This window comes from Erythrolamprus reginae, unplaced genomic scaffold, assembly GCF_031021105.1.
Source record: "Erythrolamprus reginae isolate rEryReg1 unplaced genomic scaffold, rEryReg1.hap1 H_1, whole genome shotgun sequence".
NCBI classification, from domain to species: Eukaryota; Metazoa; Chordata; class Lepidosauria; order Squamata; family Dipsadidae; genus Erythrolamprus; species Erythrolamprus reginae.
This window is the reverse complement of record NW_027248462.1, coordinates 1737898-1765250: the sequence shown is the minus strand read 5'-3', so window position 1 is coordinate 1765250 and position 27353 is coordinate 1737898. Positions and strand designations below refer to the sequence as shown.

Here is a 27353-nt window from a genome sequence, read left to right as displayed (position 1 = left end):
GAAATACATATATACTTTATTTTTGGTATTGTATGTTTTTTTATTGTTGTTGTTGTTAATAAAATAATTTTTGGATTCAAGGAATATTTATAAAATATCATTCTGAAGATTGGTATTTTCCTGCTATGGTGGAGGGATTAGGTACTACTGTCAAAAGGAGAGTTTTCAACCATGAAGGTCTACCTAGCAACCAGAGGGAAAGTTCTGGAAAAAAATTTACAGCAGAGGTCTTCATACTTGGCAACTTTAAGACTTGTGGACTTCAACTCCCAGAATTCTCCAGCCAGCCTTGCTGGATGGAGAATTCTAGGAGTTGAAGTCCACAAGCCTTAAAATTGCCAAGTTTGGGGACCCTTGATTTACAGTATCCAATTTTCCTTTGCCAATTATTTCCAGATGTTTGATGCAGAGGTGGTTTCCTGCTGGTTCACCAAAACCAGTAGCAAACCATTGCTGATGTTGTGATGATGTCACAGAACCAGCTTGGTCAATGCTGGTCCGTGGGTGCCACCATTTTAAAAATTCTTTTTCAGATGGACGGGGGAGGGCGTTGTTGGGTTTTTTGGAGAGATTTTTTTCCCAGGCTTTTATTTCTGCACATGATAAGAAGCTAAGTTTTCAGCACTGTCCATGCATGTTTTCGGCTTTTCGGAATTTTTTTTCAGATATTTTGCCATTACATATGCACATAAACAAAGCACATGCACGCCCACGAGCCATAGCCATGCAACACAGAAGGAAGTGAACCAGCAGCATAGTTCCCTCTAAGCTGAGCAGTGAGCAATTGCTCACTTAAAAATCATCATCAACTCAGAGTTTTCCAAACCTGCCCAGAAGCCGAAAGGGAAAGAGTGAGAGGGAAGGAGAGAGAGAGGAAAAGATGAAGAGAGAGAAACAGATAGAAAAAAGAGAGGAAGGAAAAGAAAGAAAAAGAATGGGAGTAAGGAAGAGAGAAAGAAAATCAAAATCTAGTTTGAAACTAGCTCAACTATTTAAGTGGCATTTTGATATTGATAGAGTTGCCCTATTATGAGCTCACTGTTATAGACACTCAGTACAGTATTTTATTTTGAAATTCTCTGAGGCAAAACAGGGTGGGTTTTTTGTTTGTTTGTTTGTTTGTTTGTTTGTTTATTTATTATTTCTGTGCCGCCCAGTCCCAAAGGGACTGTCGCTCAGACACTATACTTTTCCGCCCATCCCTCCCCCCCCAAAAAAAATTAGAGGGAACACTGACCAGCAGTGCGGTAAATTAGAACCTACCCCTGGTTTGATGTCACTTTTTGTGAGCTTCCACAGGTTTGAAGCAAGCACAAGCCCCAAAATTCTTTGCAGCCACGCTTTTGCCCATTTTCAAGGGTTAGTTCTTGAACCAGCTTAGCTCTTACTTTAGTGCATCCAAGATTTGTGAATCCAAATTGAGGTTAGCCAGTGTGAAATCCAGACTATTTAGTATTTTTTAAATTACACACAATGAGCTCTGGGACTCCTGCCAGGGATGAAATGCTATCAGATCCAGCCAGTTCTCCTGAACAGTTAGTAACAAAATACTTCCAGTTTTCCATTAGCAAAAATACTTTAAAAGTTTAAAAAAGGTTTTCCACCATGTGCAGCACATGATTGTCACAGCTGATGAACCTTTTTTTTTTTTACTTTTTAAAAAGCATTTTTACTACCTATTCTATGGAGCTGGTAGTATAAAAAATGCTTTAAAGGGTTAAAAGAAAAAAAAGTCCAGACACTCAGTTGTTTGACAATCAGTTGAGAAGGGGATTATCGGAACTTTTTTTTTTACTTTTTTAAAGCATTTTTTTAAAACTACCTATTTGAGGGAACTGTGACTCTGTGAACTTCCTGCTTTGTTGCAGAGGCCATTTTGTGTGAAGTACAGCTGCTTCTGCATTGTGTGCGAATCAGTTGTGTGTGAGTCAGTTGTGGGGCTTTTGGGTTATTTTTGTGCAAAGTGTGATAGTTGGTTTATTTTTATGTAAAGTGTGATAGTTTTGAGCTGCCTATGACCCTGTGAGGTTTGTGCATGTCACTGCAGGGGAAATTTTGTGTGAAGCTAGATTATTTTGCATTGTGTATGAGTCAGTTGTGTGGCTTTTGTATTGTTTATGTGTGAAATATAAATGTTGGTTTTTGAGCTCATGTGGTCATATGACCATGACCACCAAAACACACCGCCCAAGACACACCCACAGAACCAGTAGGGAAAATTTTTAGATTTCACCACTGACTCCTTCTCATAAGACCACCAGTGCAACATATCCTGCTTTACTGGACAACTGGGCAGCATAATTTGTGAGTTACAACCAGGGCTTGGATTTTAGAGATCTCTTTTCTGCTATCTCTTCAAGTGAAGGAATTGCCTGAGGGGGATGCCTGTCACCTATGGAATTGACTATAAGGAATGACTGCTTGGGCCTTAGTGCCACAGACCAAAAAGAAGGTTTGTGTGGAGGTAGGTGAAGGGGATAGTTTCAGTCTAATTCTCAAGTGTGAGTCTGTGTGAGTGTGTGTGTATGTGTATATATACAGGCAATACAGACATGCTGAACAAATTTCCCTCCCACCAGACAGAAATCTAAGCTATTCAGAATTTGCTGCGACAACCACTCCCAAATATAATTCCCCACAGTCCATTTAACTCAGTGGCTCTCAAACTGGGGGTTGGGACCCCTTTGAGGGTAAAAAGACCATTTCACAGGGGTCGCCTAAGACTGGGAGAAAAACAAAATTCCCATCGTGTTAGGAACTAAAGCGTCTATTCTGGCGCCTTGGAACATATTTTTACAATCCAACCAATCAGGTGTTTACCGTCGGGGTGCCCCTCTGACCTTCCTGCCAATCAGCTTAAAGCTCTGTTGGGAGAATTGGCACTAGACATGATTGAGGGGTCACCCCAACATGAGCAACTGTACTAAGGGGTCACAGCATTAGAAAGGTTGAGAACCATTGATTTAACTGATTGTTTACAATTGTGAATGAAACAAAAAAAAGAACATCTTACAATGAATTTCCACCCTCCCCCAGAGTCTTTCCAGCTGTCTTCTGGGGGTTGAAAATAGTCTTTTTGGTCTTTACTTGTCCATCTCAGGATTCTTACTTTCATGTCTGCACGTGCCATGCTTGGTGGTAAGGCTGGTTAGTCATGTTTGTGAAGGTCTGCTCCACTCTGGTTGTTGTGATGGCTTTCAGGTGGAGGCCTGGATCCAAACCCCATTCCTGGCTCAATGAATGGCAGGTTTCCTCTGGAGGCAGCATCTGGATCCATGTGCTCTGCTTCCACAGGTTGCAGAGTTATCTGTGCAGGGCTGAAAGACATTATAACAGGGTCCGCTCCCCGCTTTGTGGATGAGGAAAGGCATTGAAGGGGAATAAGAGATGGAGAGATAATGTGAAGGTGGGTACATAGAATGTAGGAAGGGTTTGAGGAAGAAAAAAATCAATACCGCAGTTATAAAACAGATAGACCAGTTATAACAAAATGGAGACATCACAGAAGAGAGGGGGAAAACTGGATTCACATGCTTCAGAAAAGAGATAGACAGATGAAACCATTTAAACACAGTAAATGATTTTTTTCTGTAATTAACTTAAAAACATTCCCTCATAACCTTAGGCGTTATTAAAAGTACAGAGAGGGAAAGAAAAGTGAAATAAGTTTCCTTCACTCTGTTCAATTTTAAACATGAAAATTGCTTTAACTCTTTTCCCTAACAATTTAAAATCAAACATTTAACAGTTGCATTACAAGACTTAGAATAGCGGTGGGCTACGAGCTGGAACGCTAAATTGCACTCACCACTGCAGCTCATAAGTTCTTGCAGGACCAGCGCGATTTTGCTGCTGCACCTGTGGACGTAGCAAAATCGCACTTGGAGGCACAGATAAACCTTGCCGAAACATGGGCACAATTTTGCTACCTTCATCGGTGCAGCAGCAAAATCGCGCTGGTCCCGCAACAACTTACGAGCCATGGCGGTGAGCGCAATTTAGCGTTCCAGCTCATAGCCCACCGCTGACTTAGAAATACATATATTCTGTCCCAGGTAGGACTTTGCATCTGTGGCAAAGTAAGAGCACATCCTCTCTTAGTCTACCAGTTTTCAGACTCTTCAATCTAGGAAGACTCTGCTTTTTCCTTTTGCAGAGTAAGGGCACTTCCTGAAATGGGCTCTAGTTAATCGCAGTTTAACCAGGGATTCCTTTCTCTTTCACATTATCCTGCCTTTACACACTCTTCTTTCTTTTCTTTTTTTCCAGAAGGTCCCACACTTTGATTCCTCACCCCTTGCTTTCCTGGGTCCTGCCAGTGACCGCTTCGACAAACTAGTAACAGGCAGGGAAGTGGGGGGTGGCTAGAGATTATGAAGGGAACGGGATGCAGCTGTTGCCAGAGGAGGAAGTCTGATTCATGTACCCACTCACAAACTCTTTCTTTCTCTAGTTTACTAAATTTAAAGAGACAGTACTTACCCGCTTTCTGACAGCTGTTGAGCATAAGACTCATAATCTCCCTTTATTACCTATTAGCTCCAGGCAGGGTCCATGAGTTTCTACACTCAGACAAATGGTCTGTGTGAACTGGGTTAATCCTCCAGGCCCTGCCTGGTGGCTGGGTTGGCTGGGAGTCACTTTGTGGCCACCAAATTGTTGGAAAAAATTTCCCTGATTCATTCCCACGTGGAAAGCAGTCTCTGATGTTGAGAAGAAATAGAAATGGAAGCAGCTGCCAGAAAAGAGATGCTTTTAATGAAGGAAGGCAAGAAGCAGAAGTGACACAGCCAAGAATTCTTGGTTTGCAAGATTGGAAGTATGACTCTGAGCTTTTTACACTTAATTCCCCTTTGAGGCTCCTGCAGCTTGATGGGTTTATTTGTGTGCCTCTAGTTAAAGTGATTGCCCTGGATCCTGTCTTCCTGCTTAATGGCTTAATCCTGTTCTGGGGCTTTACCTGTAGGTTCATTCTGCCAGGAAAGAGAAAAAGGTGGAATCCAGTTGAGTTATTTTTAGTCTGATTCTCCTTATCTTAAAGGCTCTACTTAAGTGTTCTTTTTCTAACAGCCTTTCTGGGTTGTCCATTTCAGCTGGTCTTCCTGGTTTTCTTAACGGAGGAAGGACTGGCTTGAGTCTCTTGGACTGTTTTCTGATATATCTGGTGAAATGAGGTTTCTGGCACTGTCCTCCTGGGGTACACTTTCCACAAAAAAAAAATGCTTTCAGTTTTAACCCTCTTCTTTTATACGGTGTGTCTGCATGACAAACTAAACCCAGGATGGTGAGCCTATGGCACACATACCAGAAGTGGCATACAAAGCCATCTCCATGGGTACTCTTGATATTGTCAGCTGCTTTTCTGATTTCTGACATACATGTTCTGGTCTTGAAGGTGCTGGAATGCTGAGAAACATTTTTGGGGTCATTTTCAGGCAATTTTTCAGGCTGTTTTCAGGCCAGGAAAACAAACTGAAAAACATCCCCAAAAGGCCTCCAGACCAGCCCAAAAGCAGGTATGTGTACACCAGCCAGCTGCTCTTCAGGTTTTTGGTGCTCCAACATGCGTATGCACCAGCGGTGGGCTACAAGCTGGAACAATAAATTGTGCTCACCACCGCAGCTCAAAAGTTCTTGTGGGACCAGTGCAATTTTGCTGCTGCCCCTGTGGAGGTATCAAAATCGCACACGGAGCAGCAGGTAAAACCTCAACGAAACACGGGTGCAATTTTGCTACCTCCACAGGTGCAGCAGCAAAATCGCGCTGGTCCCATAAGATCTTACGAGCCATGGTGGCGAGCACAATTTAGCATTCCGACTCATAGCCCACCGCTGCTATGCAGATGCGTATGCTTGCACGCATGTTCTGGTTTGAACACTCAGTGTCGAAAAGGTTTGCCCTCACTGCACTAAACCCAAACATCTAGTGAACAAATTTAGCCAAAAACTGAGACTTAATGCTATAGTTTCATTCCCAAATCATATTCTGGATTTGCAAAAGCTAGTTTGTATTCTATAAAATCCGTTTAGTTACACTGTTTGGCTTCAATCTATTTACAGTCCCAATGACATACAGTTCATAGTTGTAAACTTAAATCTTGGTTTAAAAACCTGCACATGGAGGGGGGGATAAAATCTCAGCACACTTTCATTTGTTTATCAGATTTGGGGATTTAGCACATCTTGTTCACTCAAAAACCTGCTTTGGAAGCACACACACCCTTCCAGCTTTTTTGAAGAAAATACATTGTTGATCTGAAAACACAACCCGGATATTGCTTAGAATTATGACTATCAGAAAGTCCTAATTTTGTTGGCTAAATTGGAAAGTTGAAAAGAAAATCCAGAAGAAAATAGCTAACCACTTCCATAACTCTACCAAGAAAACTGCATATACCCAATTACAAATTATTTCTTTTCTTGAAAAGGAAATTGAAAAGATGACTATACCATGAATGTACCAGGAACCTCGCAAAATCTCTTTTCATCTTCACTTTGTCCTTAAAAGCATATTTTCTCATCAAAAGCATATTTTTTTTCCCATATAAAACCCAACCTAGTGATAAGAAAACATACCTGAAATACGTAGCTGAGTTGTTGATCAAAAGTCCAATAAGATTTGGTTCTGTGGTTATTTGTAGTATTTTCTCCAGTTATTATTTAAATTATTCCTAACATATAAAGAGGAGATGAGGGAAAGTGTTTTCCAATTCCAGGCATAGGTATTAAAAAGTATTCTTGGTCCAGCCTTGTTTCCAATTGATACGCATCACATATTTTCCAGTATTTCTAATACTCCCAGAGAGATATCAATATATTGTCAACTAAAAGCTACTATGGATCTGTTTTATTTCTTTTCTTTCCCTGTCTGCATATTCAAATATCAAATTCAAACCATTCTACAACTTCAATATCATACAGTTTCATTCAACTCTAATGGGTAGACCAAATCTAAAGTTAGGTCCGAGGTAGATATTGGCAAAATGAGATTTCTCAGATGATGAGCTCTAGTCTGCTAATGGAACAAGGTTTCATTTAGCTGTTTTACTACACCACTTCCCTCACCATTTCAAACAGAACAGGAATTGTTGGATTAGGTCAGTGCTAGGCAAATGCCATCCAGAAAATTTTATGAAAGTTCAATATGACTTGAATAGGGTGGCTCTTCCATATTTCCTTTTCTTTTTATCTTTGGAAAGACGTTCTTGATTAAAAAGTAGTCCTTTGGTATGTGAGGTGGGAAGTGATATGAACAGCAGATTTGAGAAACAATCATGAGAGCTCTTGCTCTCCTTCAGAGAGATAGATGAACAAAACAAAATGAAGAAATCTGACTCTGTCACCAGTAAAATATTTCTCGACATCTCTAATGCCCTAAAAATCCATAACATTCCATTGTTGAACTTTAAAAAAAAATAAACTTCACATTTCACAATCCATTCATTTGGGAGAAATAGACCTCTAATGCCACATCAGGGTTAGAAGCTGGTTTAAATGTCCATAAATATATATATTTTAGTGGAAGATGCTGCTGTTCCGAGAATACTTTGGTTAAGGTTTATTTTTCTATTTAAAAAATCAACTTGGTAAATAAAAGCACAGAATGTCTTATTCTCAATCTGTCTCAGAAAATGATGATAAAGCAGGAAATCAGAAGCTGGAGAACAAAATTGAAATGTTTGAGGACTTGGCTTGAGGCAGTTTGAGATGAACTAACTCGGTAATAAGTGACATTCACAAGGCCAAATTGCACCCCAGAGTAGTGATTCTTAATCCAGTCTTGATAAAAACTAACACGGGTGTAAACTCCTGGGCGGTTGGCGACGCCACACAGATCACCCCAGCTCACAATGCCTGCAACAAACCAGGCACCATCCGCTTGGCAGACTAATGGACCTCCGGAATCACCCTGGTTGAGAAAAATATGCAATAAGAGTTTATGTTATCACTCTGTCCATAACAGGTTACTTCTTCCCTTTTGTGCATAGCCTGGACCAGCATCAAAACATTATAATACTATAATTTTACCAACACAATCCACCATCTTTCTGGTGGATTCTCTGCCAGGAGAAACTCATAAAAAGAATATTAAGGGTATTAATATTCTCTTTATGAGTTTCAATATTGCAATATTGCCTACAAAGATTTGAAGACTCCTCAGCTCTGGAAACACTGCAATGATACACCTATCAGCAATCAAGGGAAAAGATCTAAAATAGGCTGAACTAAAATTCCTATTAGAGAATACAATCAGAAAATTCTTGTTCTACTCTTCAATACATTTGCTAAAATGCTAATTCTGATACTTCCAGGAATAATCATCTGTCTCATAACATCACAGAAACACACGGCCGTTCCAATGAGTTCAGGAAAGATGCAGCAATCTCTATGGAGAATGCCATAGTGTTATGAGAAAAGAAAGAAAAAGTCAAGACTTTCAATCACTTCAAAGATAGATGCATCCCTTTCTGCTCGAAAATAATGTTATATCATGACAAATAGGACAACTTGGTTAGGCACTTTAGTTCACCCTTAGGACCTTTACATTCTCGACTATTCTTTGAAAATGCCATGCCATACTTTGTCCTCTTACCAAACAATCTTCTCTTACCAAACAAGCATCCTTTTTTCCCTCCGCATAGCCAGCACAGAACATGTCATCGTGGATTTCTCTGGTGGCAGGATTGATATTTGTACCAACGTGAAAGAGGGCATCACAGGTCATGGTGTCTATCAATGGCAACTGGACCTGCTGCAATGTTTTAAGACCTCCCAGAGTGGCTTGAAGAAAAAAAAATACATAATTATTGTTAATATTATTACTATTATTTTCCTCTGCTGAGTCAAATTCTGAGAGATAGCCTGGAAAAATCCCTGCAGTTCTCTTGCCAAGATTTGCTCAAAATGATTTACCATTGCTTCCTTCCTAGGACTGTGATTGGTGCAAGGACTCCCAGCTTGTTTTGTGCATAAGGCAGGTCTAGAATACATACATTTTCCTTCATGGATTGCTGTGATTGCTATTACTGCATTACAATTAAATATAACCTGCTTTTGGTATAGCCAGATTCACAAAGAGGTTTATATACAAATAAAAATGAAATAAATATCTATTCCATTTGGAAAGTTGGTGGCAATGGCACTGTGTGGACTTAGGCTACAATACGCTGAGCTAATTTCTTAGTGAAAGGCATGTGAAAGGATAACAACAGCAGTAGCACTTAAACCTATATACACAGTGCTTTATGACCCTACTCTAAGCAGTTTACAGGATCAGCATATTTCCCCCAGCAATCTGGATCCTCATTTTACAGACCTCAGAAGGATGGAAGGCTGAGTCAACTTTGAACCGATGAGATTCGAGCTGCTGGCAATATTCATTCAATAAAGAACTAGTTCATAAGCAGGAAAATAACCTGCTTATCATCAATCCAAGAATGTAAATCAATCCAAGAATGTAAACCCAAGGATGTCTTATATTAGGCAATTCTACAAAACCTCTTCTATGTCTTACTTTTGGGGATGACTTATTTTCGGGGAAACAGGATATGTTTGTGTGGTAATGGTATTATTGTTGTTTTTAAAAGCATATCTATACAGTAGTACCCCTAGATACGAGCATAATTCGTTCCAGAAGGGAGCTTGTATGTCGAGGCAACTCGTATCTGGAACAAATAACTTGAGACGTTGTTTTTCCCCTCCGAGATAACCAAAAGCAAGGATTCTTCCGCCACCTAGTGGACGCTCGGCTCGTATCCCGAATTTGAGCTCGGGACTAGAACAGAAATGTCTCTCCCCTCGTGGCTCGTATCTTGAAATACTCGCATGTAGAGCAGCTCATATCTAGAGGTACTACTGTATAAGGTTTATGTTGCTTTCACTTTCTAAATATTGAAATCTTATTAAAATCTTCTAAAAAAAACCCCTTCATTTTAGTTACATGCTACTTATGATCCTATTTAACTACCAACTGTACTTTGAAATGCTGAGTAGTCTTGGAAACACAGACAGCATCAAATTTTAGAAAGGCTCTTAGCTAGTTTCTTAAATACAGTGCAATCAGTGGTAGATTCCTACCAGTGCGGATTCCTACCAGGGAATGGATTCCTACCAGTGCGGACCAGTATGTGATGATGTGATAATGATGATGATGATGCTCCAGTACTGTTTGTGTTGGTCCATGCACGCCGCCATCTTTTTTGTGGAATATTCGGCATTTTGGGGGGATTGGATGGCTTTTTCTCATCCTCTACCATGAAGAAAAGCCCTCCAGCCCGCCCCCCAGGGTAATACCAACATTTATTTATTCATCCAAAGCACAACAGAGCAGCTCCTCAGCTGTGTTTCAGGCTGGACCGTCCTTCTGAGCATGTGCGGAAGTAAAATCATGCAATGGGACGCGTGTGAAACATTTTAATGCACACTGGTAGGAAACGGTAACTCGAACCCACCCCTGGGTGCAATGTAACTATTTTGTTCACATTTCCTTTCTTGGTTCATCTCATTAGAGTCTAAGAGCTTTCTGTGCTAAAGAGGAACCACCCTCTCTTCTTCAGGTCTTCCTCTCACGACTTTCCTCACCTCCATATGCAGGGGATCCCCACCCTGTCGCCCAGCAAAGGGTGCCATTTGAAAACTGGATTTTGGCATCTGGGAGGCAGGCTGGAAGGATGCCTTGGGTGAAACGGACAGGTTTCTCTAGCTGAGCCAGAGCTATATCCCCACTGGTTCCATCTCCGGAATAGTTCTCATGCACAGCCACTCGAGACAGTCTCCACCACACAGCATTTGGGTCTGGATTCAAGAGCTGGTAGTTTCCCAAGTTGGCTTTGTAATTAGAGAGTACTGCATTCCTGTTTGGAACCACAATTAAGAATTAGACCCTTCGGGAGAATTCTGCAGCACTTGTCTTCAACTATCCATTTTCATTTACCTGGTTCAAAACTTGAAGGTGGAGAGTTTGAAAAATCTAGCCATTCCACCCATTTCCCATCCCCCTTGGTTATTCAGGATTTCCCAGTGATTGTTCCAATAAAAGAGAATATCTGTAGCTTGGGGTTGAATTGTGGAATCCTTGGCGCTCTGAGCTAGGTTGTTTGCTTGTTTTACTGTATCTCAGACTTTCTTAATCAAGCTCCCTTTTTGATATGTTGGCTTACAAATTTCAGGCTTCCCAATAATTTGATTCAACACTTCTGGAGGACTTAGGCTGGAGTAGGATGGCATACACAATGGATAGACCTCACAGAACCAACTGCTTTTTTAAAGAACAATTTTATTTTATTTTTAAAAAAATATACTTTATTTATAAATATAAAGAAAGAGAAAAGGGGAAAATAGGGGAGTAGGGAAGGATGAACAGAAAAAAAGGGAAAATAAGAGGGAAGATGGGGAGGGGAAATACACAATCAAAAGGTTTGAGTAAGTAGTAACATTATACATTGTAAATTGTGAATCATAGTACATATATTTCTTAATATCATCATTGTATTTCTTAAACCATGTAAATAAAGAATAAATAAACGGTATCTTAACTATTATCAAGATTATCTTAAATTTTAGTAATGAATCTTACATCTCGTTTCAATAATCTATCAATTTCTAAAATTCATGTGTATCTATATATATTAGGTAATAGAAAATGAGAATATTTTATGAATGTAAAAAGTAAAGACAAAAGGTACCAGATTAGTAAGAAGAAGGATTGGTAAGGGAAGGAAAGTAAAAATATGGGAAAAAGGGGGGGGGGGAAGAAAATGTGAAGGGAAAAAAGAAAATCTGCGTATAGCGCAGACGCTTTTAGGTATTACGACATTGTGCGAGAGGGTCGTAGGAGGTGTATATGTATAGTATAATAAATATATATTTGTGCATAAAAGGAAAAGGTGCAGTAATTAACAGACAAGCATGTGCTGCTTTTATATGCTGCCATTAAGTGGCTGCTTAGGCAGCTAGAGGTGAAGTCTGTGCAATTCCAAACTTACTCACTTAGGGAAGCAATGGGCTGCTGTCAGTAGCCATTCAGAGCTGATGAGGGTTGCTCCACAGACATGCTTCCCTTGGTGTTGGAGGCTGGCTTGCCATGGCCAAGCATTCAGAGAGGCATCTTCTCCTCCCACAATACGGTTCTGATTTACCACCTGTCCGCACACTGGCAAAACACAAATGTGTGTAAGAAAGAGAAAAAAACATAAAGTTGTAGAAATGGGAAATGGCCTCAAATTTATAGGGTTTTCTGGATTGTAAATTATCAGAATAAGGAATAGAGGTCAAGAGATAACAAACATCAAACAATAAACAACAACAGAGTTGGAAGGGACCTTGGAGGTCTTCTAGTCCAACCCCCTGCTTAGGCAGGGAAACCTACACTATTTCAGACAGATGGTTATCCAACATCTTTAAAACTTCTAGTGTTTGAGCATTCACAACTTCTGGAGACAAGCTGTTCCAGGAAAAATAAAGGAAGAAAGGACTTTTTTTTTCTGCAGCTGGGGTAGGTGCTATTTGTTTACAATTTGAGGGGATTTGGTGATAATTGGTGATGATTATTATTATGATTACACCATAGGAAGTCCTCAACTTACAACATAAATTGTAATAATAATTGAGTGCAGAATTATGATTGTAAGTCATTGATGTTTAAATCAAAGCATCACAACACTGGTTCTGATTTTTCAGCATTTTGGGGACAGTTATTAGCTGAAACTATGTCATTAAATAAACACCTTGGTTATTAAGTGAATACCATGTTTGTTAAGCAAATCTACTTTATAAAATGGATGATCTTTACTAGAAATCAGAAAAAAAATGCAGAAGTTGATACAATTGTATGTTTTCTTCTTTAATTATTATTTTTTGATTCTCTTTTTCTTACTTTATTTTGTTCTTTTCAGGTTGAAAGATTATAATAAAAATTATTTTTTTATTTTAATTGATAGTGTTAAGTTATGCAATTTTGTCAAATTTGACCTCTAATTAATCCCCATTTCCCTGCCCGCCTCTCTAATGGGTCCCTAATTTAATTTATGGAGTTGCAATATGACAAATTATACAAGTAAAATAATCTAATTTATGGAGTCCCAACATGACAGAGTATACAAGTAAAATAATTAATTTTGCACACTATGACTCTGAGACACCCTATCCTCAAGTTGTTTGGAGCCTTATCAATTTATTCCCAAGAATAGGCTGCCAGACTGAGGAGATTCCTGAATTATAGGCAGAACATAATAAGGTTAGTTAGCTTGAACTCTGCACGTGTAGGTCTCGTTGCTCCCGCCTGACAATTCCTGACAATAAAGAAGTGCTTAATATTTTTTTAGCCCTAATCTCCCTATGATGTAATCACATTACTATCCTCTCCTTCTCTCACTTTAGAAGCTGCGAAATGTTAAAGATTAACAAATCACTACATGCAGGGGGAAATAATCATCTATCCATTCTTGAAACAAAAGGTGCATCTTTAATGAAGAAGATATGGCAGCTATTTGTTCTTTTGTCTGGCAGAAAAGAGCACAAGTCTTTGATAACATGAAACTACAGTTTGTACTTGCCAAAAACAAAAAACCAGTTTGCAGATGGGATGCAAGCACAGATGTTAAACCTGAGAGGGCCCAGATGTGCCAATTCAGGACAGGTTTTATGTTAAATTATTTTCAATGAAACCATTCCTACAATGCCTTCCTTTATTGAGCTGATGAATGTTCCTTGCCTTTCATAGTGTTCAATTGTAGGAAACCCATATTCAATTGAGGAAGTTCCTCCCCTGGTTACATGTTTAAGTGCCACTTACCTGTCTGAATACCGTTGTTGTCATCTCCTAGAAAGAAATGAGGAAGCAAAAGAAACTGGCATGTAATTCTCTGATTTAAATCCGAGATTAAAATAAAGAAAACCAACCCCAGATAAACAACCTGCTTATTAATCTTAAACCAAAGGCTGTGACTTTGATCGTAAAACTTATGTAACCAATTACAAATCTGCCAAATATTTCAGTTTGATTATTTGTTTGTTAATCACAGGAGTGTCCATCAGAGAAGTCAAAGAAGACAAGATAGTAACAAATTTATATATAATTTACACATAACTACAGCTCTGGGTTGGGGTTTTTAAAAAAAAAAAAACATGGGCTGTATATATGACATACATTAAAAAAAAAAATAGAGATCCAATCATGCAGTCATTGCTGCTACCCAGGTATTTTAACTCTCCTGTGAATTAATAAGTTTGTAGGTAAGGTGCCAAATTAAATAAGAGTGGCTAAACACAGAATTCATATATTTGTGTGGATATGATGTAGTTCCCAAATTTCTCAAAACTCTGCATTAGAACTGAGCAGCAAGGGACAACTTTTTAAATTTTGAATCTTCTATCAAAATAGGAGATTTGAGCTCCATTTAAAATAGCACGCCTACTTTGCTATTTAAAAATTCTAAATAGAAGACAGCAAAAAAATAATAATAACAGCAACCTGCACCCATCTGTTGATGTCACTGTGTCACACCATGCCCTGCATCATCAAAAATTCCATGCCACTAATATTTGTTCCACATCACTAATACACAGGCAAGGGCAAGGGCAAGGCTGCATTTCCACATTCCAGTCCCAATAATGCTGTATATAAAGTAGGTAATCGGAACAATATGCAAATAAAAGGGAAGGCTCAAAACTGTTAAGTCATTTCAGGGTTGTTTGATGGGTTAGGACTGAAATATGTTAAGGAATGAAATGTCCCACAAGGGCTTAATGTATCCATATTTTTAAAGAAATGATTAGATTTCCATTGATGAATATAAGAGCAGAATTAATGGATTATTTTGTAGATGATTCTACAGTTTTTTTGTAGGGTCATCTACATACAGCAGTTATGTAGATCAGTGTTTTTCAACCAGTGTGCCGTGGCACACTAGTGTGCCGCGAGACATGGTCAGGTGTGCCGTGGGGAAATTAGTGCAGGAGATTTGAGCCACGAAGAAGGAAGCTCAACTTCCGGTCTCGCAACTTTTTGCTGAGGGCGCAAAGAGCAAAAAGTTGCGAGACTGGAAGCTGAGCTTCCTTCTTCCCGCCTTCCAAGTTTTTTTGGCAAAGTTTTTCTGGCAAAGTTTGGAGCAAACGCACGGAAGGTGAGCTTTGCAGCTCTCAGGCGGCAGGAAGGGCTCAGGCCTGAGGTGGGCCTGCAGAGGCAGTGGGGCTGGGCATCTCTGCCAGGCATGGGGCAGCAGGGCAGGCGGTGAAGGTAGCGCTGCCAAGCGGGGGTCAAACTAGGAGCGGAAGGGCGCCGGCAGCAGCAGCACCGGGCAGTAGCCGTGGGGCGGCGGCAGGGCAGTTGGCTGCAAGCGGGAGCTCCAGAGCAAGTGAGAGAGAGCAAGAGCAAGAGAGAGAGGGGGAGAGAGAAAGAGAGAGAGAGAAAGCAAGAGAGAGAGAGAAAGAAAGCAAGAGAGAAAGACAGAGAGAAAGAGACAGAGAGAGAAAGAAAGCAAGAGAGAGAGAAAGAGAGAGAAAGAGAAAGAAAGCAAGAGAGAGAGAGAAAGCAAGCAAGAGGGAGAGAGAGAGCCTATATTATTAACTATATGTATAATATATACTGTCTTAGAGTGTCATTTTGTGTCATTTTGGTTGGTGGTGTGCCCCAGGATTTTGTAAATGTAAAAAATGTGCCGCAGCTCAAAAAAGGTTGAAAATCACTGATGTTGACCCTACACAAAAGGTGCCAGATTTTGACCTTTCTCACCAGCATTGGTAAACTCTGAACGGGATCCGTACCCAACATGGAGTCTGCTAGAACTCATTGTTTAAGTGGGATCTTGTCTCTACCCCTCAGTGTGACTGTGGTGCTCCTCAACAAAATATCCATCACATTGGGTCTGAATATCATCAGATACCAGCCCAATGTCCGATTTTTTCAACATACACCATCCTCTCTTTGAATGCCTGGATGGACTGGACATTAACATTTGAACTACAATAAGTCTATGTATTTGCCATACACTAAATAAAAATGAAATAAAATGGATTATTTAGTCGTTGCACCCACCTACCCAAAACAGGTTGAAGAGATTGCCTTGTTTATATCAATGGCTCCACTCTCTGCAGTTCTTTAGAGCCAAAAAACCTGTCACTTCTTTTGAGTGCCTTCAAGTCAGTATCAGTTGCAAAACGTTTCTCACTTTTACCCTGCAGTAGCAGTAGTCAACAGCAGTGTTAGAAGTAGCAAATAAATATCAGAAAACCTGCTGGACTTGCTTCAAGTTTTATCAGTCTGGCATCTAGAATCTCCTAATCAGACCAACAGGCTTTGCTTCCTTACAAAATATGCTTATGGCATGCTAAGGGAAAGCTTTAGAAAATTAAAAGTAGTGGGTCAAAAGGCAATCACGCTGTATGGGTTTTTTTGCTAATTCCAGAAAAAAAATAGCATTTTTTGCCACTTTTTGTGCCAGGGCAAGCAAGAAGTATATTTTATTTCATTTTTGTTTAACTTTACTTAATTAATTTATATAACTACATGCTGCCTCTTTGTGAATGGCCCTAGGTAACAGATAATAAAGAGCTCATATTAAATACATACATATAGAAACAGCAACAAATTTTCAAAGATTTTCAAAGGATTTAAGCTTTAACCTATTTTCTAAACCGTATTAAAGAAAGGATTCTAAACAGATTGGCCTCTAAGGATCTGAGAAGGTGCCCTGGTGATCTAGCTAAAGTTTCAATCAGTTTGTTAAGCATTAAATGTTATTTCAATACCAATGTAGTATGTTATAAGATTTAACCACCAAATTTCAGTAACAGTATTTAAGGGCCTTATTGGGAAGGGGGCAAAAGGAGATTGAGAGTCACGACACATATCCACTAATAGTTGGCTGCCCATTCCTGATTAGAGACCACCACAATGTAAATCTACATAATGGTGGTCACTTATCTACCTTGACTCAGATCATACATTCATGTCATTTATTTGGCAATGGTACAAGGTAGACTAACTTCCTTCTTCTGTGATGCATTTTGCCCTTTTCTCCTCCTACAGTTCTATATTTTGCGTTGGTTCTACAAACCAAGTTCAAAGAAGGTCAGGACCTGCTTTGCTTTTTTAAGATTTTTTAACTGCTGTCTCTGAGCTTGGATTGCAGATTATAAAAATAATACATAAAGAACCAAACAAGCAGAAGGATACCATGGTTGATGGTATCAAAAGCAGCTGAGAGGTCAAGAAGCACCAAGATAGAGGAATGACCCCTATCCCAGTCATTCACCATCACCCCAAAAGCTAAAAGGCTTCATAACTATATCAATAGTTATCTGTAAAATATTTTTGCACTGATCAGATCAATTTAATCTTTCCAAAATTTTAATTATAGCAACAGAAGCATGGATATCACAGAGAAATCATGTTAATTTCATAGCAGTTACAATTTAAAAGGTGCATGTTTGCTGGAAAATGAACACTTAGACAGCTATATAGGTTAAGCCGATACTCACTGTTTTGAATTTCATTTTTCAGAGCACCTGTACAAAGAAGGAAAATAAAAACATCTGTAAAGTTGGAGAACCGGACAGTTAGGTAAAAGAACTAGGAAGAAAATCTAGACTGTTGTAAAAAATAATGTTCCAATATTATGCAAACTAACTTTTAGGGTTAACATGCCTGTAAAAAATAATGTTCCAATACTATACAAACTAACTTTTAGGTGACAACTGTTACTGCACCCACCCTCCTTGCCTTTCGCAAACTCCTCAGAACCCACCTCTGTCGTCAGGCATGGGGAAATTGATTCCCCTGGGCTGTTTCCACTTTATGTATGGTCTGCACGAGAGGTATGATTGTTTTTATGTTAAGGGTTTTTAAATTGTTTTTAAATATTGGATTTGTACTGTTTATCTTTTGCTGTGAGCAGCTCCAAGTCCTAGGAGAGGGGCGGCATACAAATCTAATAAATAAGTAAGTAAGTAAGTAAGTAAGTAAGTAAGTAAGTAAGTAAGTAAGTAAGTAAGTAAATACATACATGCATAAGTGAATGTATGTATGAATGAATGAATGAATGAATGAATGAATGAATGAATGAATGAATGAATGAATTGACGTCAAATGCAAGGCGGGGGGTGGGGGGTGGGAGAGAATCACTCATTTAGCTTGTCATCATTGATGCCACCTGGGGCTGAATGTGTATATACATTGATGAATGTGTATACTGAAAATTAAGAACAAACAACCCAAATGAGTTGGCAACTTTAGAAGTTGGGATATTTGCAATATTTACTACTGCTGGCTAGAAAAATATATGTTATATATAGTTCAGAGTGGTTTCATACATTTATGAAGTACTGTTGATTTTCTTTCCAGAATAATTTCTTTTCTAGGAAAAAGTGACAGGAAAGAGATCTATGGAGGCCATTGTCACTTGCACTTCTCCCCCCAAAAAAGGATAGCACTGAATGAGGGTATTTATGGAATCTTCATTCCAGATATTGCAGCATTCTTGATTATAGTCCAGATGCTCTACAGCCAGCTCATAATTACAATGGTCACAGCATCCCACAATTATGTGATTACTGTTGGTAACCTTCCGAGCTTCTAGCAAGCAAGGTCAATGGGGAAGTCAGAAATGATTATCATGTGACATCATGGTTAATGGCATTGTGGCAGTCACTTAGGGCAGCAACCAGAAATTCCCAAATTTCCTTCATTAAATATTTTCTTGTCATGTTGCATTTTACAACTGCATGTCTTATTGATGGAAACTCTGGTCCCAAATGCCATTATTAACCAAAGATTTTTTATACACCCAGAAATATCCTGGGAGGTAGGAGGTTTCATGGTCCTAATTGCCAAGCCTGACATTGTATTTTGATAGCTTCACCAAATTTTGTTTCTGTTCCATTTGACCATCAAAATTGTTGTCCCCAATGTATAGTGAGATTGGAATAGAGAAGGGTGGGCCTCATACCTCGCTGCAGCCAGAAGGGGCCCACAGAGTCAGCCTTCTCCAGGTTCCATCCACCGAATAATATCAGCTGGCAGAACCTCGGGGAAGAGCCTTCTCTGTGGTGGCTACAACCCTTTGGAATCAACTACCTCCAGAGATCCATACTACCTCGATTCTACCGGTCTTCCGGAAAGCCATTAGCCTGGCTTTTCTAGCAGGCCTGGATTTAGGAATGACTTTAAATATGCATGGTTTTTAAGACATTTTATATTTTATTGCACTGTTGATTATTGTTGCTGTACTTTTATTGTCTCAGTATTTATGAGTTTTGTTAGCCACCCTGAATCCTTCTTGAAGTGCATGGCATATAAGTAAGTACGGTAAGTAAGTAAGTAAGTAAGTAACTAAGTAAGTAAGTAAGCAAGCAAACAAACACACAAACACACACACACAGAGCAACCATTTTAGCTATTATTTTTATAATTAATATGTCATAGAGACAACAGTAATCTGAATCAAGTATCTGACAATTACCTTATTCCTGAATACAGATGTAGTGCTTTTCTGGAAAGAGCAGTGGTTGGAATGTAGTAAAGCAAGCTAACTCTGTATTCCACTGCCACTGATCTGCTCAAGGTTGACTCAACTTTCCATTCTTCCAAAATCAGTAAAATGTGGACCCAGATTGTTGGGGGCAACATGCTGACTCTGTAAACCATACACTGTTTAGAATGGGCTGTATAGTCTATAAAGCATATAAGGTGAAGTGCTGTTGCTATTGTCCCAAAGTAGCCTAGCGCACAGCCAGCTCATAATTACAGACATGGAACTGGGACATAGGGTGAAGCAGGAAGAGGAATATTAAAAGCTGAGCTTTGTCCTTAGTTTGTACTGAAAGGGAACAGCCGCATTGGCAGCAAGTGGCTATGGTAGACACATCCTGAAGCACAGTGGCTGGTGGAGTGAGAAAACTGTGCTACCTATTCAACCAGACAAAACTGCTTTATCCACAGAAGTAATGAAAACCTGCAATTGCACAGATTGTTAACCCAACCAATAACATGCAGTTAAGAATAACAGAATTGGAAGGAACCTTGGAGGTCTTCTAGTCCAACCACCTGCTCAAGCAGGAGACCCTATACCATTCCAGATAAGTGACTGTCCAAATTATTCTTAAAATTATCCATATTTACAGCAACACGAAGCTTAAAACTTCAGCCTGATGATGGTGAATGTGATTTCACCGAAACGTCGCACAGACACTCAAAATATTACACGGGGCAAAACCCGAACTCAGAACAATCTACACACACACACACACACACATATATATATATATACACACACACACACACATACATACATACACATACACACATATATAGGAATAGAATATATCAATGAAAGAATAGAAGAAGAGATATAGGAGATATAGGAGAGTAATAGGACAGGGGACGGAAGGCACTCTAGTGCACTTGTACTCGCCCCTTACTGATCTCTTAGGAATCTGGATAGGTCAACCGTAGATAATCTAAGGGTAAAGTGTTGGGGGTTTGGGGATGACACTATGGAGTCTGGTAATGAGTTCCACGCTTCGACAACTCGGTTACTGAAGTCATATTTTTTACAGTCAAGTTTGCAGCGGTTAATATTAAGTTTAAATCTGTTGTGTGCTCTTGTGTTGTTGTGGTTGAAGCTGAAGTAGTTGCCGACAGGCAGGACGTTGCAGCACATGATTTTGTGGGCAATACTTAGATTTTGTTTAAGGCGTCTTAGTTCTAAACTGTCTAGGCCCAGGATTGAAAGTCTAGTCTCATAGGGTATTCTATTTCGAGTGGAGGAGTGAAGGGCTCTTCTGGTGAAGTATCTTTGAACATTTTCAAGGGTGTTAATGTCTGAGATGCGATATGGGTTCCAAACAGATGAGCTGTATTCGAGGATGGGTCTGGCAAAAGTTTTGTAAGCTCTAGTAAGTGGTGTGAGATTGCCAGAGCAGAAGCTACGTAGGATTAGGTTTACAACTCTTGAAGCCTTCTTGGCTATATTGTTGCAGTGGGCTTTGGCACTTAAATCTTTTGTTATTAGTATACCAAGGTCTTTAACCGAGTGGGGATTATCTGTGATAATTTGATTATAAAGTTCGTATTTGGAGTTTAGATTCTTCTTCCCAATGTGTAGGACAGAGCATTTGCTAGTTGAGATTTGGCGGTGAAGTCTCTCCTGGAACAAAAGGAAAAATGAAGATACCACCAACTAGAGTGTAGGAGGAATCCTTAAAATTGCAAAAGTGACCAATCGGAGCTAAGCAGAACCCAGCCTTGAGTCTATCCTCAATCAGGCTGTCAATCAAGCATACAAAATCAGTTCCATGTCAAAAATGTTTCAGAAGAGGAAAGTGCTACTGAGAGGAAAAGATATACCATACATACTACAGGCACACATAGCCATATGCTGAATGGAAGGTAAATAGAAACTTCCCAAGTCTAATAATCCATCAGCAGTAACTTTCTGAAGGACTAGATCTGCTGTTAGAATGATGGCACCAGAAATGAGGCTGCCAAGTTAAACTCTTCCCTTTCTCCTGACCTTCCTCGGGAGGTCACTTGGCTCAAGGACCCTGAGACATAAATTATTTCACCACTGGGAGATTTATGGGGGGTGGAGACAGAAAGTTCCACTTCTTTTAATCTTTGGTTTGTCCATAAAAGGCTAGAATGAAGGAGACAGACTGAACAGCAGCTTATCCATTAACAAGGAATGGTTCATAAATCCTTTGAAGAAGGATTGTGGAATTGTTTGTTGCTTTTCTCTGCAGATGTCCCTCTGCTCTTTATTAATTCTGTTCTCATTTGTAGAGTTCTGAAAAACCTGTCTATGCTGTTGATGGAATATTTGCCTTGTAAATATACAATTAATCCTGTTAGATTCCCTGTTCTTCCTCCTCAGTCTTTCCAACTTACATTTATAACCTGGAATATTTCTATACTATCCATAATTCTTTTGAATAACAGGAAAGATTAACAAAATCTTTCTCTTTCCAAATCAATAAGATTTTTTTTTCTACAAATAGCTCTTCATCTGGAATTGAATAGGCTTGAGCACTTTTTAAACACACTGAAAACAATTGAGCTGGCAGCTGCTAAGTCATCATTTCAGAACCAGCCTTGCTGGTATGTGGGATAACTGTATGAAATGAGTACAGGGAAGTATCTTGCTTACTTCAGAAACATGCACCCACTTGTTCACATATGCATTGCAATCAAGATATACTTATATGCATGCAGATATGAACACACACAATTTTGATCTGGACTCATGTCTGGTAAATGTCGTGCAGAATGCAGCTGCAAGAGCAATCATGGGCTTCCCTAAATATGTCCATGTCACACCAACACTCCGCAGTCTGCATTGGTTGCCGATCAGTTTCCGGTTACAATTCAAAGTGTTGGTTATGACCTATAAAGCCCATGGCACCGGGCCAGATTATCTCAGGGACCGCCTTCTGCTGCACAAATCCCAGCGACCAGTTAGGTCCCTCAGAGTGGGCCTTCTCTGAGTCCCGTCAACTAAACAATGTCGGTTGGCGGGACCCAGGGGAAGAGCCTTCTCTGTGGCAGCCCCGGCCCTCTGGAACCAACTCCCCACAGAGATTAGAATAGCCCCCACCCTCCTTGCCTTTTGTAAGCTCCTCAAAACCCACCTCTGCCATCAGGCATGGGGGAACTAAGATAATCTTTCCCCCTAGGCTTCTACAATTTATGCATGGTTTGTATGTATGTATGTATGATTGGTTTTATATTTTTTTTTAATTTTTTTATTATTTTTCATAAAATAAACATACAGACATACAAACATTAAACATAAAGTGGGGATGTGTTTCCCCGCTTCTTTTGAAAGTGTACATTCAAATAAAGAAAAGAATACATAATCAAATATTTGTTAAATGTTAAAAGGTCTAGTAAAAGTTTTTCAAATCTTAAATGCAATGTAAATATAGGTAAAAATTCTTAATATGTTGCTTATATGTAAACTAATATAACATATTCATCAAATCAAATTATAATCTTAGCTACTATGCTACTATAACGTATTCATCTAATCAAGCATTTAAACAACTCTCAACTACTAAACATACATAAACCAAAATTCTTAATATGTCGCTTGTAGATAAGCTATTATATCATGATCGTCAACAAATACATTTAAACTAATATTAATATTGTTATTACCTAAATAAAAACAGATACATCTCTTATTTTTTCTTATCTATCCATTTATATACATTGTTCCATGTTTCATAGAATTTAGTATCTTCTTGATCGTTTAGTCGTCTTGTCATGTATGATTGGTTTTATAACAAGGGTTTTTAGCTGTTTTAGTATTGGATTTTTACATTCTGTTTTTGTCACTGTTGTTACCTGCCCCGAGTCTATGGAGAGGGACGGCATACAAATCCAATAAATAAATAAATAAATGTGAACAGGTGTGGAATTTAACTCATAAAATCCAGAAAGGGCTTTTTGTCATTTCAACCAAAAAAAAAAAAACCTAGCAAACAAGATGCTCTTAAGTAAAAACACCCAAATATAACAACAAACAAAAATTAGAATTAACTGAATTCAGTTCTAAAAATTAACCAGAACATCAGTCCTATAGATTTCAATGCAAATAGTAACATAATTCTACACAGGGATGTGTAGAGGTAAATCTCATTAATGTCTGTGACATTGGTTTTGGTAAGATTAGTGGTGAACTACATTGTAATCTCAACCCAAGGCATTTTTTTCAGAGATAAATAAATATTTTCCTTAATAAATTATGATATCTGAAAAATTGGGATGGAAGGATAATAAAGTGCACTTTTATGTCTTATATTTCAAAAAATTGTTAACTAAGGTACAGAAAAGGCTAAGGCACAATCAGTTTCACTAATATACTACTTTTCTATGAGTCATGTGTTTAACTTGACAGGATGGCATATTCAGCCATAGGAACTCTCAATTCCATAAGTTAATTACTTTGCCTACAATTTGTTATATCCCTGATTTATTCTAAGTTTTATACAACATCCATGGCTGATATATTTTGCAAAGAATGAGGAGAGCTGTTGCTTTTTTCTTGGTAGCTAAAATAGAGAAGAAGGAACATATAAAAAAACAATTAAATCATGGTAAATAATCAGGATCCAATAAACTCTCCATGAAGCTTTTTTTTGTTGTTGTTAAAAGTGGGTAGGCCTCAGTTCAAATGTGAAAGAATTAAAAATAACCACCCCTAATCTTCACTAATCATAGATACTCATTGATTTCTCGTTGTCGAAGGGCAATTCTATTAAGCTGAGGATTTCATAAAAGTCATGGGTTCATTTGACTTAATTAAAAAATGAAAGATCAACATGAAACCCCTGAAATGGAAGTAGCTTCACCTTTATAGATGAGAGGATTCCAAAGAATTTTATAACAAAAAAAGGCAATTATTACATACACATTCTCATAAACTCAGAGGTCTTTGCCTGCGTGAGCAAAATAAATTTTCCAATGGTACAGGGTGAAAGAGAAACAAGAGAGCTGTCTATTCCCATTTTAAAACAACTTGATTCCAATATGCAATGCAAGTCAACTACTGAAAGGAGAAATGGCAATCATTATGAGGCATGCTGTGGTGGGCTATTTGCGGAGATAAAAAGTTTAGATTTAGATCAAGAATGTAGTGATTGGAACCCAAGAATGTCACCATCATCAGTTTCCTTACTGGATTTTACCTATTTCAGTATGCATAAATATACCTTATTTCATATCAAAGAAACCCATGTGACTCTAATACAGACCCTGGTGGAACAGGCTTTGCAAGCAGTGACACACTTCCATTGCCTACTTTTGTTTCAATCTCATGCCAAATGAAAACGCAAATGGATAAGAATTTTATACTCTGTTAAAATATTCATGGACGTATCTCTGGAAAAGATGAAAGAAAAGCCACAAATATCCCTTATTTGTCTTTCAATTGCTAGACCACATTCCTGAGCTGGTTGGCAACCATCCTAACAATATATGTGCAAATGCAAAATGATCTTAAAGAAATACTGCTTGACGTGGAAGAGATGGTCTGATCACTAGCTCTTACTCGATCTTCTTAGCCATAAGAATAAAATTCAAGAATAGGAATTGCACTACTATAGTCTGAGTCCTTTCTCATGAAAAGGCCTATTCTTAGATATCCTCTGTAAATCAGCAACCTCCTTTTTTAATTCAGAGAAACGAGATCTTAAACACACATACTGAGAGTTAATGCACCATAAAAAAATTCATTATATGTACAATCATTATTGGCCGATAAAGAATACCGCAATACACAAACACACCAAGGGCCAACTTACTTACCCTGTGTTAGAGAAAACATGACAAAGCTAAAGAAAATAGAGGCAGTTCTTTTCATACTGCTTCGACTCCAAGGAAGAAGGTGGATTCCAGCCTGTAACACTCCAGTTTTGCTTCAGATAAAATCTAGGAGCATGCAAAATGATTTTTGAACAAGGCAGCCACTTCCTGGCAGCTTCCTGGAAAAATGTGATCCAACAGGTCTGCCCACCTGATCTTTTTTCTGCCGTCCCCTCCGATAAACACACCTTACTGGTCTTCTATCCCTTGCTAGCCTGGTCAGTCTTGGGAGTCACACTTACCTAAGATTGAGCAAGAATTATGTACCATTTCTCAGAACAAGGTGCTGCTTCCAAAGAAGCAAGAGAATATCAATTAGTGCTAGACTGAATGCGGAAATGTGATACCTGCTTTATCAATTTTCCTTGAAGACAAGGAAAGGCATAGAATTTTGGTATAAAATGTCATGCCATTCATTGGGCAATCAGTGGAAAACTTTGTATAACTACTATAAACAATGAATAAGTTTGTTTTATATTTTTCTAGTTCATAAAGGGAAATTTATTTTTCTTCTACCATTACAGAACAGATTTCAGCAGTTTTTCTAGTTTACTTTCTCAATTCAACATTTTATTTTCCAAGAATTACCCAAGAAGGCATTTGCTGTATTTTTTTTTAATGTCCTCATTTTTTTTCTACAAAGATTCAAAAATCACTAATGTGTCACATTCTAAGGTAATTAGAACAGCTGCATTTACATCAAGTTTGACTACCACTATAGAAAGCAGAATGTTGGGATATAGAGCAAAGGAAGTTCTTAAAAAACAAATAACAAAAAGAAACCCAATGAAAAGATGATATGGTAAATTAGTTGAAGAAAGGTCATTGCCCCTTGGAACTCTGTCCCCTAGTTCAACATTCCCAATTTGATATTCTCTAGACAAAGGCTGTCAAACTCACAGCCCCCTGGCCAGATGCATCAATACTGGAGCTGCCCACATAATCATTTAGCAAAGGGGGGAAAGTTCCGATATGTCATGTGACAACGCTGTGATAACACAAATTTGCACCCCTACTCTAGAGGCACTGGAAACTCCCACAACTCACAGTTGTGCTCCAGTACTTTTGGAGGTATCAAACGTAATAAGGGTGTCCTAATTTCCAGATGCCTTTCAATCAAATATAGGATTTGCAAGCACTATGAGCTGTGTCCTTCTATCATAAATATAAATAAACCAATAAAAATGGCAATGAGCTCTGTCAATTGCAGCACTGCAAATTCAAATTTTAAACATTTAAAATTTTAAAAACCTCATAAAATTTCATTCTTATATGAAATCCTAGATGGAAAGATTACTAAAGTCTTATGTAACTTGGTAACTTTGTGAGATTTCTGGTAGTTTTGAGCTATTATTAGATCAATATTATGGATGGTTGCGCAATGAGTCTGAAGTTTATTGGATTTGGCATAATTGTTCATCCACTGAGTCTTTCCCAAGAATCTGGGATCGGCAGATGTTCTTGTCTGAATAATTGTTAGTAGTATTCATACTTTCATTTCTGATTTACAGGAACCATCTTCAGAGCAGATTCTAGAGCCAATGCATTAAAGGGATTTTTGTGTAAATGATGTGATTAGACTTTGACTGAATTAGAAGGTGGGAGCTGCCAGCAGATTAAAGGAATTCATGATCTTACTGTTGAGACATAAGCATAGTAACGTGTTTTGCATCTGCCAGTTGATCATAGCTGATTTTTTAAATGAATTTATCCTTTTACTGTATTGGATTTAATTTGCAGCCAGATGCTATAGTGATTAACTGTTGTGCAGTTCAAAAGGGATATGCATATGAATGGGACCATATTCACATATCATGTTTGTGTATATGTGTGTGTGTGTGTGTGTGTGTGTGTGTGTAATTTTATTAAAACTTTAAGCAAGAAGATAAAAGTTAACACAAACTAATATTCAAACTGATATTCAAATTGGATTCAGATAAATCTGAACACTCTGTAATATACAGTACATGTACTGTAATATACAGTACAAAAA

The 27353-nt window shown here is 38.5% G+C and overlaps 1 protein-coding gene across 4 annotated transcripts; it reads right to left on the bottom strand.

The window, feature by feature from the left end:
• Window positions 1-1218: 1218 nt before the first annotated feature.
• On the bottom strand, window positions 1219-25465 carry LOC139155258 (serine protease 33-like). 4 transcript variants are annotated; one of them, XR_011557053.1, is made up of 8 exons: window positions 25304-25465; window positions 17479-17505; window positions 13793-13819; window positions 11989-12151; window positions 10582-10853; window positions 8612-8781; window positions 6577-7909; window positions 1219-3349 (listed from the first exon to the last, which is right to left on the bottom strand). XR_011557053.1 is itself a non-coding variant. In XM_070730369.1 (7 exons), the coding sequence occupies exons 1-7, from the start codon at window positions 25356-25358 to the stop codon at window positions 7625-7627; spliced, it is 999 nt and encodes a 332-aa protein (XP_070586470.1). In that variant the 5' UTR covers window positions 25359-25465; the 3' UTR covers window positions 3894-7624. The 4 variants fall into 4 exon arrangements, 1 of the variants encoding a protein (XP_070586470.1); XR_011557054.1 differs by having other exon boundaries at window positions 1219-3317; XR_011557055.1 differs by lacking the exon at window positions 1219-3349 and adding an exon at window positions 3894-4973.
• Window positions 25466-27353: the final 1888 nt, after the last annotated feature.

Excerpts from the sequence above, each read along its gene's own strand:
- LOC139155258 (XM_070730369.1), bottom strand. The coding sequence starts at position 25,358 with ATGAAAAGAACTGCCTCTATTTTCTTTAGCTTTGTCATGTTTTCTCTA. Across the intron at positions 10,854-11,988 it reads GCAGCCCATTGCTTCCCTAA|GAATGCAGTACTCTCTAATT; the intron begins GTGAGTAAGTTT and ends GGTTCCAAACAG. Across the intron at positions 7,910-8,611 it reads GAAAAAAGGATGCTTGTTTG|GGTGATTCCGGAGGTCCATT; the intron begins GTAAGAGAAGAT and ends TTTCTCAACCAG.